This window comes from Lolium perenne, chromosome 1, assembly GCF_019359855.2.
Source record: "Lolium perenne isolate Kyuss_39 chromosome 1, Kyuss_2.0, whole genome shotgun sequence".
Classification (NCBI taxonomy): Eukaryota; Viridiplantae; Streptophyta; class Magnoliopsida; order Poales; family Poaceae; genus Lolium; species Lolium perenne.
This window is the reverse complement of record NC_067244.2, coordinates 238,690,437-238,702,892: the sequence shown is the minus strand read 5'-3', so window position 1 is coordinate 238,702,892 and position 12,456 is coordinate 238,690,437. Positions and strand designations below refer to the sequence as shown.

The following is a 12,456-nucleotide window of genomic DNA, read 5'->3' as shown; positions in this document are numbered from 1 at the left end:
TGAATCCCATCAGTGTTTGAAGAAAGGACAATCCCAGTGCCTGTCCACGTCGTCCTGCTCTCTTGACTTTTCCTTAGCACGGCGCTCATATCTTTCGTCGTCTCGATCATACCGACGATATTTCCTGTTGTCCACACTAGACCGACGATCTTTCTCGTCGTCGCTGTCGTATCACCGGCGCTGGTCGTACTGACGCTCATATTTGTTGAGGAGGTGCTCGGAGAGAGGTCGCTGATATCGCACATTCTTCACTTCTCCCTCTGTGATGTAGCGCTTGCCATCGTGTCGGGGCCGGTCGCGCGGAACGGCCTCCTCCTTGTCCTTGCCACGAGAGCGGCTGCCCTCGTCTCTGTCCTTACCAGGGTGGTGCACAGGCCCGACCATGTTAATGCTGAACGAGAAACCTGGCTGGCACCTCCCGGGGTAAGTGTACTCCACCATGTTAACGGCGGGGAAGGGGTGTGTGTCGAATTTCATGGCGTACTGGCTGGAAATTAGACGGCCTTGTTCTATTGCCATTTGGATCTGCTAACGCCACACCCTGCAGTCGTTGGTGGTATGGGTGAACGTGTTATGCCACTTGCAGTATGGCCTTCCGTTCATCTCTTGCACCGTAGGGATTTTATGGCCTTCGGGTAACTTTAGCTGCTTCTCCTTGAGTAAGAGGTCGAAAATCTGCTCAGCTTTACTTACGTCGAAGTCAAACCCTCTTGCAGGACCTTGTGGCTTAACCCACTTGCAGGACACGGGGCTTGCCCCCCGAGCCCATTCAGCCACCGCTACCTCCTGATCTCCTGCAGAGTCTTCATCTTCCTTTGTTTCAACCAGGACTACCGAGCGCTTGAACTTGTCCTGGTACAACTCTGGGTGGCGCTGTTCATATAATAACAGTTTCTGAACCATATGCGCCAGTGAAGCGTACTCTGCTTGGGAAGCCATGTCCTTGATCGGCGACGCGAGACCCACCACTGCCAGCTCGACTGCTTCTTTTTCGTTCAAACAAGCCGAATAGCATCGGTTCCTGATGGTCCTGAAGCGCTGGATGTACTCTGATACCGTTTCTCCGCGCTTCTGTCGTACTTGTGCTAGATCGGCAATGCCAGCCTCGGAAGCCTCTGAGTGGTACTGCATGTGGAACTGCTCTTCCATCTGCTTCCAAGTCCGGATTGAATCTGGTGGCAGCGAGGTGTACCACCCGAAAGCCGATCCTGTGAGGGACTGTGCGAAGAACCTCACACGTAATAGGTCTGACGCTGAGATCGTGCCCAACTGCGCTAAATATCGGCTCACATGCTCAATTGAACTAGAGCCTTCCGATCCACTAAACTTGGAGAATTTAGGGAGCCGATACTTGGGTGGTAGTGGGATCAAATCATACTCGTTGGGGTACGGCTTGAAATAGCCGATTGTCCTCCTCTTCGGCACCATGCCGAACTGGTCTCTCAAGATTGCACTGATCTGATCCACGGTGCTAGCTGCAGGAGTTGAGCTTTGATGATTCGTTGGAGTGGCATATTTAGCTAGCCACGCCTGCTTCTCAAGATCTGATCCAGAAGCCCCTCCTGCTGTTCCAGAAATCCCCTACCGCTGTGATGCGGTTCGTGCGTGCCCGATTCTTTGCGATCAGCACATATGTGCACATGTATCCGTGCGGGATCTCCTTAGGCGGTTCATACAAGAACTGGTAATCACTAGGTTCGCCACCGATCTTGTAGACGACGTATGCCGGTGAACTCGACACTTCTGGTGCTGCCAGCGCGAATGGCAGCTGTGGTCGGGTCTGGAACGGTATCTCTCCTTGGTGAGTCCCTAGAGCAGGTCCTGACGGAGAGTACTGATGCTTCATGATTTCCTGGACCACGCGAAGCGCGACACGCTCCAAAGTGTTCACCAGGCTCTCGGAATGGCGGTGTAGCGAATGAGCTACCATGTGATTAACCTCCTGACGCAGAGACCTGGTGCGTTCTTCTGAAGGAGTAGACAGATCCACTCCATCGAGAGCGCCTTCAGGTGAGAACCCTTTCCACCTGATGCCGTGTGAGCGGGTCCTCTGGAAAGAGCCGATGAGGTCGGCTTCGAAGAGAGCTTTGATATCGTCATACTTCTTCTTGAGCTCCTCAGTCAGATCTTCGTACGTGACTGGATCTTCCGCCATCTCTGATGCGGATGATGATGTAGTTGATGTAGAAGACTGTCCCATCGGGCGTGCCAGAATGTGTTCACCATCAAAATCCACCGGCGAGTAGCGACGGGCAACACGTAGAGCCGGGAGGCTCCCAGAACTGCGGTGGGCCCTGGTCCCTCGGGCGACGGCCCGCAATGCTCCGGCACGCACGTCCGATGCTGGTGCAAGGGCGTGCCACCTGACCTATACCTGGTCAGGAAGGTGATGGATTGCTTCGCTTAGTTTCCTGCATGGCATACACGTAAACATTAAATACGAGCCTCGATCGGCTCTCAGGTTGTCCTGTGAATCGGCTCAAGGAGCCGATCCACCCATGATTCGTATGAGATCTACGATAACATGGTGGTCCTGCTTGATCAATATTAAGTTAAAACGACCTACGACGATTTAGGGTTTTCACCACATAACCGGAACATCCTACACGTAATTGAGCCTGGCAGACGCGAAAGATGATAATAAACCAGCCCTAGACAAGGCCTAAAAACCAACATGGAGTTGATTCCCGGAACATCTTCTCTAGGGCTAGCAAACTACACCCTACGTGCTACTGGATCCTTCAACCCGTTTGCAAGACCTAACTATGTAGATATCAAACTAATCCTTGAAGAACAAGGAGCAATCATAACGGATCGGATCTACTAGACAAGGATCAAGCAAGGTGCTGCCCTTACACCTAAGATAGGTGTAAAGGCAGCTAGACGTCTAGGGATAGCATAGATAAAAGCATATATCAATGTAAAACAATGCTAACCCTAACACAACTACGATAACTACGTTGCTCGCCATCAACAAGGCTTCAGCACGAGCAACGCATGAACAACGAATAAACTCGATACTGCCATGCGATCTAGGCAGCATGGTGCTTACCCGGAAGAAACCCTCGAAACAAGGGGTGGCGATGCGCCTAGATTGGTTTGTTGTGAACATGATCGTCCTCCTTCTCAATAACCCTAGATACATATTTATAGTCCGTAGACTCTCTAACGTGGGAATAATCCCAACCGTGCACGAGCTAAACTCTTTTAATCCTAACCGACACGTATCCTACTATATTTACAGATACATGGGCAATTTAGCCCAAACTCTTGTACAAGGCCGATTCATGCATATTTTCCGTGTATATTCTCCAAGCCCATCTTAATCACGGCCCACCTCTGATCCGGTTAAATTCTGGTGATAACAGGAGGATGTCTCCACGCCTTCCACCATCGATCTGCCTGGAAAAGATCACTACGCCTCCCGCCCCGCTGCCGCAGAGCAGCAACGCCGTGACGCCGACAATCGTGCCCTTGCCCTAGGGCGCCGTCCCAGGACGACTCCTTCGGGCGAGGACACGAAGGGAGTCCCCGCCGCCGCCGCATCGTCCAGGCTTTGCCCAGCCACGCCCTGGCAACTGTGGGAGGGACAAGAGGGGAGGGGAGGTGTTGGCAGCGGTGGATGTTTTTCAGGGTTCTCCTCGTCGCTAGAAAATAATTTATGCCGAGTAGTCATAATTCTATAGCTTAGTGCGAGTACCCGTATATAAGTTGCGAGAACTCACAATTAGCGGATTTTACTTGAAGGAATTATACTAGGACTAAGAAGGCAGGTATATATCGATGCCTAGAAACTGGGTATGGAATTAATTGGAATTTGGATCGATTCTACAAATTATGCCGTTTGGTTTGCGCTCTGAATTGATCTCTAGAAACCGAACCAGATTCTGAGCCCGGTTCGCCCGCGTGCAAACTGCCCTCCCACGATTTATAGGTCGGAGCCTCGGAATCCCGTGGAAACCCCCCTCCCCGCGTACCTGTTCGCTGGAGCGAAACAAAGGAGTTTGAGCGAGCCCCTTCTTCCTCGACCTCCCGACGGCAGTTGGTTAGTGGCGGCTCCCCGTCTCCCTTCCTCGACCTCCCAATCCCAAGTATGTAGAACTGGGCTTATTATTCCTATTGTATATGCTCTAAAATGTGCTTGACTTTCCAGTAACTAACCCTCTCACATGTACATAGGTGGATGGTGTTGTGATAATTACATATGTTCCAATAATTTCTCGACCAGACCCCAATAGACAACATCTTCAGCAGATACAGTATGCTAGCTCTGTTTGTGAGAATCTTTGAATATCTTAATCAATTCCCGTCGCTGTGAAGACTCGTACTAGAAATGGAATTATTTTCACAGACTCCTGCAATGTTTCTTTATTCTTCCTAACGTTAGCATTGTTTCCACAAATAAAATAATTGTTTACAGAAACCATTGCAATTAAACATCACTCCATGAAACTACTATAAATTCATGCACTACTCTGTGAAATAGATTTCCTTTTCTTAAAGTTAGAATGCAAGAATGACTTCAATCTTTTCATTTTGTGTGTTGTCAGGAACGTATACAACAAAGAAGTTCAGAAAGTAAACTATACAAGTCGGGATCTTAATTTGAGAGGGCGGACAGGGAAACTGACTCAAGTGATCTTTGATGGCTGGAGCTTGCAAACGTACTTCCCATGTGAAATATACAGAAACCTTATTGCTTTGGTGAGTTTTTGTACTAACTCTCCATTAGATTGAACGAGTTTATTTCAATGTTACTTATATCTGATTATTATCTTCTATATCGACATCTAGCTAGAAGACTCCTCGCCAGACTTGGTACATGATAATTCAGATAGAGCATTATTTTATGCCTAGAACCGAATTCTCCAGTGAGATAAAGTGATTGGGATGTAGTGTTAACAAGCCCACGTCGCCAGGTCGCACATTTTTCAGATCTGCGGATGATGCGAAGGAATGTTTGAAGGCTGTGCAGCTGCAATTCAGGAAAAGATGGTTCTTAATCCCAGGAACATTCGCAATATCTCATGAGAACTACTTGATCATCAGCGTAAGTTCACACATGCTCATAGTATCATCTTGAACCCCGTTTCCCTTCGTGGTACATCACCGTCATGCTTTTTTTCCTGCGACTTTTATAGGGCAATGGAAATGTCTGCCTAGGGGGGCTTGATGGAACGAGATTGGCCACAGATCAACAATAATAATTGGAGGAACCAGCTGGTCATTTTCTTAGCATATTTCCATCATCTCATTAATTATCTCTATCAAGCTTTACCTTTCTCTCTTTGCTTGTGGAATATGTTTTTCTCTATTTTTTTCGATAAAGGGAATATATGTTTTTCTCTATGGGAAGTTAGTTGTGTATGACAACAACCAGAATCGATATCAGATCTGGTTGGTTCATTCAGAATGCACCATGCTGCCTAAGAAAGCAGAGTTTCCTTCCTTTCAAGAGCATTGTTGCCTTTAGATGTCAGAGACAAATCTCCTTACATTCTTAAACTGTAAGGTAGTATGTAGAAAGCACCACTGTTATCATATCCCTATTTGGTTCCTACATCATGTACCTCGGTTCCACAATATAATCCGTTTTAGCAAACTAACATCTTATATTATGGAATGGAGTGCTATTATACAATATATTGGTCAATTATCTACTGTGTATTGTATTATTAAATTATGCTTTCTTATTTTTAGCTTTTTTCACAAGCTTTTTTTGTATTTGCTTGCTTGCCGTTAGGCGGGCAAGCCGCACTTTCCTACCTAGTTGAACATATTCCATCCAATATTCCAGTTCATCAGGATTATTGGTTCAGCAGTCATTAACGATCGCTTTATCCATATTCCGCGTACGGATCATTATAATTAATTAACTAGCTACTTACAGACCAAATATCCTGTCTTTTCATGCCACTAGCTCGCCCTGCACGTCCATGGCGACGCCGATCGTCTCCCTCGACTCCGCTCGGTATGTGTAGCTTCCGCTGAGCGCAAGGAATACCGAAAGGTTGGCCGCGGCGAGCACAGCGAGGAGCGCGTAGTAGTAGTCGAGGTGCGAAGCGTTGAGGTTATTGGTCACCCACGGTGTCCCCGTCTTCCCGGTCACACGCACGACGAGCGAGAGGACGGCGCTGCTGAGGATGTTGCCCGCGCCGTACGCCGTCAGGGACAGCGCCGTGCCGAGGCTCTTCATGCTCTCCGGCGCCTGGTCGTAGAAGAACTCCATCTGGCCCACCAACAGGAGCGCATCGGAGGCGCCCATCAGCAGGAACTGCGGCAGCAGCACGAAAATGGTCAGGGGAACAACGCCGTGGGCGTCAGGGGCGTGGCTCCTGGCGAAGCGCAGCCTCCGGCTCTCGATCACCGACGTAACCGCCATGGTCACCGCCTGGAGCAGCAGCCCGGCGCCGATCCGCTGCAGCAGCGTGATCCCCCTCGGGTTCCTTGTGCGCCTCCGTGCGGCAGGGACGAATACGCGGTCATAGAGCGCGAGGCAGATGAGCATGGCTAGCACGACGACCGCGCCGAGGCTCGCGGGGGGCACCAGGAACCCGCCGAGGCGCCGGTCCAGCGTCGCGCCCTGCTTCACGAACAGCGTGCCCGCCTGCGCGAACAGCGTGCAGGGTACGACCATGGTGACGAGCAGCGGCATAAGCTTGGCGATCTGTTTCGTCTCCTCCACCTGCGTCACCGTGCACAGCGTCCAGGGTGGAAGCCGCTTCTCGGCGTTAACATTGGCGGCCGCCTTGTTCAGGAACCTCATGGAATTCGTGGCGTCCATGCGGAACCTCTTCCTGCTCGTGTAGTGCTCCAGCTCCAGCTCGTGCAGCTGCTTGCCGTCCACGGGTAGCTTGACGCTGTGCTTCCACACGGCCGCCGCGACCACCTTCCCGATGCTCGTCAGCGGGCTACCATTCGGCTTCTTGTGGCGGTACAGCGGCGTGCCGGCGAGGAAGACGACCACGGAAGCCAGAAGACCAAGCGTGGGCACGCCGTAGCCGACTGACCAGCTCACGTTGTCCTGGAGGTACACGAGGACGGTGGAGGAGAAGAGGATGCCGACGAAGATGGTGAACATCCACCAGTTGAAGAACGAGAGCTTCTGCAGCTTCTCCACCGCGTCGAAGTCGTCGAACTGGTCGGCGCCGATGGTGGAGATGTTGGGCTTCGTGCCGCCATGGCCAAGCGCGATGGTGTACAGCCCGCCGAAGTAGACGCCCAGCTGCAGGGCGGAGGCGCGCGGGCAGGTGGTGCCGTCGCAGGGCGGCGGTTTCAGTGCCGGCACGGTGACTGACAACGTCAGCAATATCATGCCCTGCGCTTGTTTCAGCATTTAAAGGATGAGAAACTGAATGAGTGATTATAGCCAATTCGAATCTACATATTCCGGTTGAATTTAACAGCAAACGAGCAATATTTCAAATAGGGCAGTCTCCTTTTTTAAAAAAATAATTCAGTGTAGTCTCCTATTTGGAACCCAGAGTTTGAGAGCGGTCATTTGGTGCTCGGAGCCCTTTTTCCAAAAACAAAAAAAATGAGTTTGAGTTAAAAGTTTCAAAAATTCGGCACTGAAAATCTTCCACAGACCCATCTTCAGTGCGAAAAACAAATCTCCACATAAAATATATAAGGTATTTCGCACTGAAAATTTACAAACTCATAAAATAGAGTATTGACTTTTTTTCGAAATGGAGGTTATATCTTCAGCCTCTGCATCAAAATAATGCACACAACTTTCTTTTATTATGATTATTCACCAAAGCCTTACAAAAAATAAAAAGATCAAACTTCAGCCATCTCACCAACGATAGATGTCGCAACACCAACAAGCTTGATGAAGCGGGTGACCATGGCGATGCCTCATGCCCGGACCTCAACCAATGCACACATCATCAAAAAACCGGAGGCCTCATGAAAACGCCCAATGGCAAGCCAGGAACACGTACCGGTCCATCGAACTCACAACGCACACCATTTCATACACTCGATCAGTCGCCACCACTATCTTCCACAGACCCATCTTCAGGAAGCATCAATGCATTGAACTTGCCAAGCATGCTGTTGACGCCAGCACGGTGCTAGACAGTACCAACACCCTGCGCGTATCCATCTTCACACGCCCGCCACCGAGACCCCACCGCATAACGCTGCCAAGACCCACCGCTGATGATGTGGTAGACGAAACACCGCTCCACCATCAAACCTCTCCAGGCATCACGTGTTCCAAAAGGATGCCCCCACAGGGTGAGCGTCACCGAGAGTACCGCCATCGTTCGACCGGGGAGACCCGGATCCAAGGTTTCCCCCAAAACATCTAGCAGGAGGTGGAAGATACGCAGCCACGTCACCTTCAACAAGGTAACGACGCCCGAGGACCAAGCTATCGTCGACTCCGACATGATCGAAGCTCGGCTCTCACCGGCCGCCCACCTCGCAAACCCGCATAAGCCCGAGGGCCACCGCTGGAGAGGAGGATGTCTCCACGCCTTCCACCATCGATCTGCCTGGAAAAGATCACTACGCCTCCCGCCCCGCTGCCGCAAAGCAGCAACGCCATGACGCCGACAATCGTGCCCTTGCCCTAGGGCGCCGTCCCAGGACGACTCCTTCGGGCGAGGACACGAAGGGAGTCCCCGCCGCCGCCGCATCGTCCAGGCTTTGCCCAGCCACGCCCTGGCAACGGTGGGAGGGGCAAGAGGGGAGGGGAGGTGTTGGCAGCGGTGGATGTTTTTTAGGGTTCTCCTCATCGCTAGAAAATAATTTATGCCGAGTAGTCATAATTATATATCTTAGTGCGAGTACCCGTATATAAGTTGCGAGAACTCACGATTAGCGGATTTTACTTGAAGGAATTATACTAGGACCAAGAAGGCAGGTATATCGATGCCTAGAAACTGGGTATGGAATTAATTGGAATTTGGTCGATTCTACAAATTATGCTGTTTGGTTTGCGCTCTGAATTGATCTCTAGAAACCGAACCAGATTCTGAGCCCAGCTCGCCCACGTGCAAACTGCCCTCCCACGATTTATAGGTCGGAGCCTCAGAATCCCGTGGAAACCCCCCACCCCGCGTACCTATTCGCTGGAGCGAAACAGAGGAGTTGAGCGAGCCCCTTCTTCCTCGACCTCCCGATGGCAGTTGGTTAGTGGCGGCTCCCCGTCTCCCTTCCCCGACCTCCCAATCCCATGGCTGGCCTCGTCCAGGGCCATAACATCCCCGCCCCTATTCCCCCCTGGCCGCCCTCTACCCGCCCGACCAAACCCTAAATCGTGGGCATGCGGCGATAGGAGGATGAGCAGCGGCGGCAGTGGGAGGGTTAGCAGTGGCGTTGGAGGCGGCAGGAGAGTGAGCAGCAGTGGCGCCGGTCCGGACTTGCCGGCGACGGGAGGATGAGGGGCGGAGGCGCCGGTCCGGACATGCCGGTGGCAGGAGGGTGAGAAGCGGCGACGCCGGTCTGGACTTTCTGGCGGCAGGGAGGGTGAGCAGGGTGAGCAGCCAATTCATTTCCATAGTTTGTTCATCCAAACAAGATTTGGAATTTGTTACAAAATTTGATTCCAACAACAATTTCTGAACACATCCAAACAACAGAATTTAGTTAGAAGCCAAATTCATTTCCATCTTGAATTTGAAATTTTAGTTCAACTCAGTTCCACACTCGAATTCTATGCATCCAAACACAGTGTAAGAGTATTTTAATCTGACCTTTGACCAAATAAGTGGGACAATAATATCAGAATTATACGATCCATACCTCATATTGATAGAATTGTACTAAAACAATACTTTCTAACGATACCAATTTGTGTATCAAATATTTTTTATGGGAAGTAGTGGACTAGCTATGGGGATAGCTGTGTACGTCCTTCCTACCGTTGATATGAACACTGTATGATATAGAGAGCAAGCTTTTTAGGAGCATATGTTCCAATAAAATCCACACGCTATAATTCCACACCCCCTCGCAGTCTTTACTATTGCATGAGATTTTCTTATGTATGTTTTGTGGGTCATACCTTTTGTATGATGATTTTAGTATGGAATCCGCGTCATGATTTTCATATCTATATGCACCCGTTTCAACATTGTAATTCCCTTCACAATGTAGTTATGATTTTTCTGGATGTGGTTTTTTATTGCATGATGACTTGGTATGGATTTGCATGATGATTTTCAAATCTATATGCCCCATTTTCAATGTTGTAGTTCCCTCCACAATTTAGTTATGATTCGTATGGATGTGGTTTTTTATTGCATGATGATTTTGGTTTGAACTTGCATGATGATTTTCAAATCTATATGCACCGGTTCGACATTGTAATTCCCCTCCACTCGGGACAGTTCAATAATTTGCAAAGTCACTTCCTCCATCCACAACTATGCAAACCATAATGCTATCTATATCCAACTTCCAACGACATTCAGCCTATGCAGCTACGCTCAACTTTGTCCATGAATAGGAAATCCGCGTCCTATTTTTCATATATACATTAAAAAATTAGTAGAAGATAAAAACAGAAAAAACGTGCATTGAAATGGAGGGACCAGTAGTAACTGGTAGCCTTAAAGTCGCACGGTAAGGGCAAGTTCAGTTATGGTACTCCCATAGGATATGTCCGAAAGATACACTCTCATTTAACCCTGGTCCAGCGGCAAAACACTCACGATGGGAGTACGAGATCTCCCGCAGTTATTTCTTAATGACGCCAATTTTGTCTGTCACAGCTACTAATTTGGTTGCATACGAACTTTCAATCATTATTCTCGCTCTGATACAAACAAAAAAAAAGGGAAACAAACGACTAGAGCTGACCAAAGCATCGCATTCGCGCACTATCTTGACAATCTGGAAGAGGAGATGACACACAACTATATCCATATAACGCTTCAATTGTCATAGACATTTTCTCAAGAAGAAGAGTAATCAAATAAGTAGAAAATGCCATATACGTATATACGTACTTTTTTAGAAAAATATTTACTGCGTTATATTATTAAGTCAGTAGCTTAGTACCGATGGTGTTGGTTGCCAAGTACTAGTACGTGGCTTGGATGGTGTTTGCCTAGACGGAGATTGTTACTGATTTTCTTTGTTTCACAACTGCCAGCGCCTTTCTACTCAAGAAATTATCCAGGGAACAAGAAGGCAGGGATAAATAAAGAGTAATTTACAGACTGAATGTCGGTCGTACCATGAGGTAGATGGCTGAGCCGGCGACGAAGGTCCAGTAGCGGCCGAGGTAGGCATCGGCGACGACGGCGCCGATGAGCGGCGTGAGGAAGACGGTGCCGGACCAGTTGGTGACGTTGTTGGAGGCCTCGACAGTGCCCTGGTGCAGATTCCTGGTCATGTACATCACCAGGTTCGACGCGATCCCATAGTAGGCCAACCTCTCGAACAGCTCGTACACTGCAGATTTAACACGACGCCGGCCGGCGGCCCGCGCGCGCGACGGAGATGTGAAACGGCGAGTCGATTAAAAGTATATATATATGTGTACATACTTGAATCTTTAGCCGCGCGCGTGCGGGCCGGCCGGCGAACGTACCGACGATGAAGGTGCAGGCAGTCCAACCGCCGCGCTTGGAGCGGAGGACGGGGTTGCCGCGGAGATCCACGGAGCCGTCCTGCGCGTACTCTCCATCGCCGTTCTCCATGCCCGCAGATGCAATGGCTGAAGCGACCTCACCTCGCCAGCAGATTCAATGGTTGCTGATGCCACTGCTGCTCCCTGGAGTATTTAATTATGGCTGCATTGATGTCGTCGTCTGTACGTAGGCAGGCCACCAGGCTCGTCCCTTTGTGTCTGAGTCCCACTGGTCAACTCTGCCCAGTGCTCACCGCTCTCTCTCGGGCGCGTTTGGTAGCTCGATGTGGTGGAGACAGGCTCCGCGGAGAAGAAAACAGCCCGATTGAGTGGGCTTATTTCTAGAAGAAAACAGCATGATTTTTAAAACAGGTAGGTTTGGGAGAACTCCCGAATCGACCATTTTCGTGGAGCCACCATTCTCTCGCAGAAAATTCAAAACGCGGTATTTTTACAGAGCTAAGAGCATCTCCAGCGGTACGACGTATTTTAGCGTCCGCGCGTGTCCATTTGCGTCGGCCGAAATGATCGAAATCGATCACGCGTCTGTTTGCGTTGAGGTGGCTCCAGCGGCACGACGCATTTTTTTAGCCGAATCATTTTTTTAATACATGAAACATAATTTATATAACATGAAAAAAAACCCTAACGCCTACTGTTGCTCCTCATCGCTATCGAGCACGATGAGGTCTGGTATCACCCACGGCCAGTTGCCATCCGGGGGAGCGTACGCCGGGCGCGCCGGCGGTGCTTGAGGTGGAGGAGGCGCCCAGGGCTGCGGCGGTGGAGGCGCCCAGAGCTGCGGCTGTGGCGGCGGCGGAGGCGCCTAGGGGTATGGTTGCGGTGGTGGAGGCGCCCAGGGC

General features: G+C 50.0%; 1 protein-coding gene across 1 annotated transcript; it reads right to left on the bottom strand.

Moving 5' to 3' along the window:
* Positions 1–5,779: 5,779 nt before the first annotated feature.
* LOC127324822 (protein NRT1/ PTR FAMILY 5.2) lies at positions 5,780–11,880 on the bottom strand. Its single transcript, XM_051352263.2, has 3 exons — positions 11,555–11,880; positions 11,198–11,415; positions 5,780–7,318 (listed from the first exon to the last, which is right to left on the bottom strand). Exons 1-3 carry the CDS (start codon positions 11,661–11,663, stop codon positions 5,909–5,911), a joined length of 1,737 nt encoding a protein of 578 aa, XP_051208223.1. The 5' UTR covers positions 11,664–11,880; the 3' UTR covers positions 5,780–5,908.
* Positions 11,881–12,456: the final 576 nt, after the last annotated feature.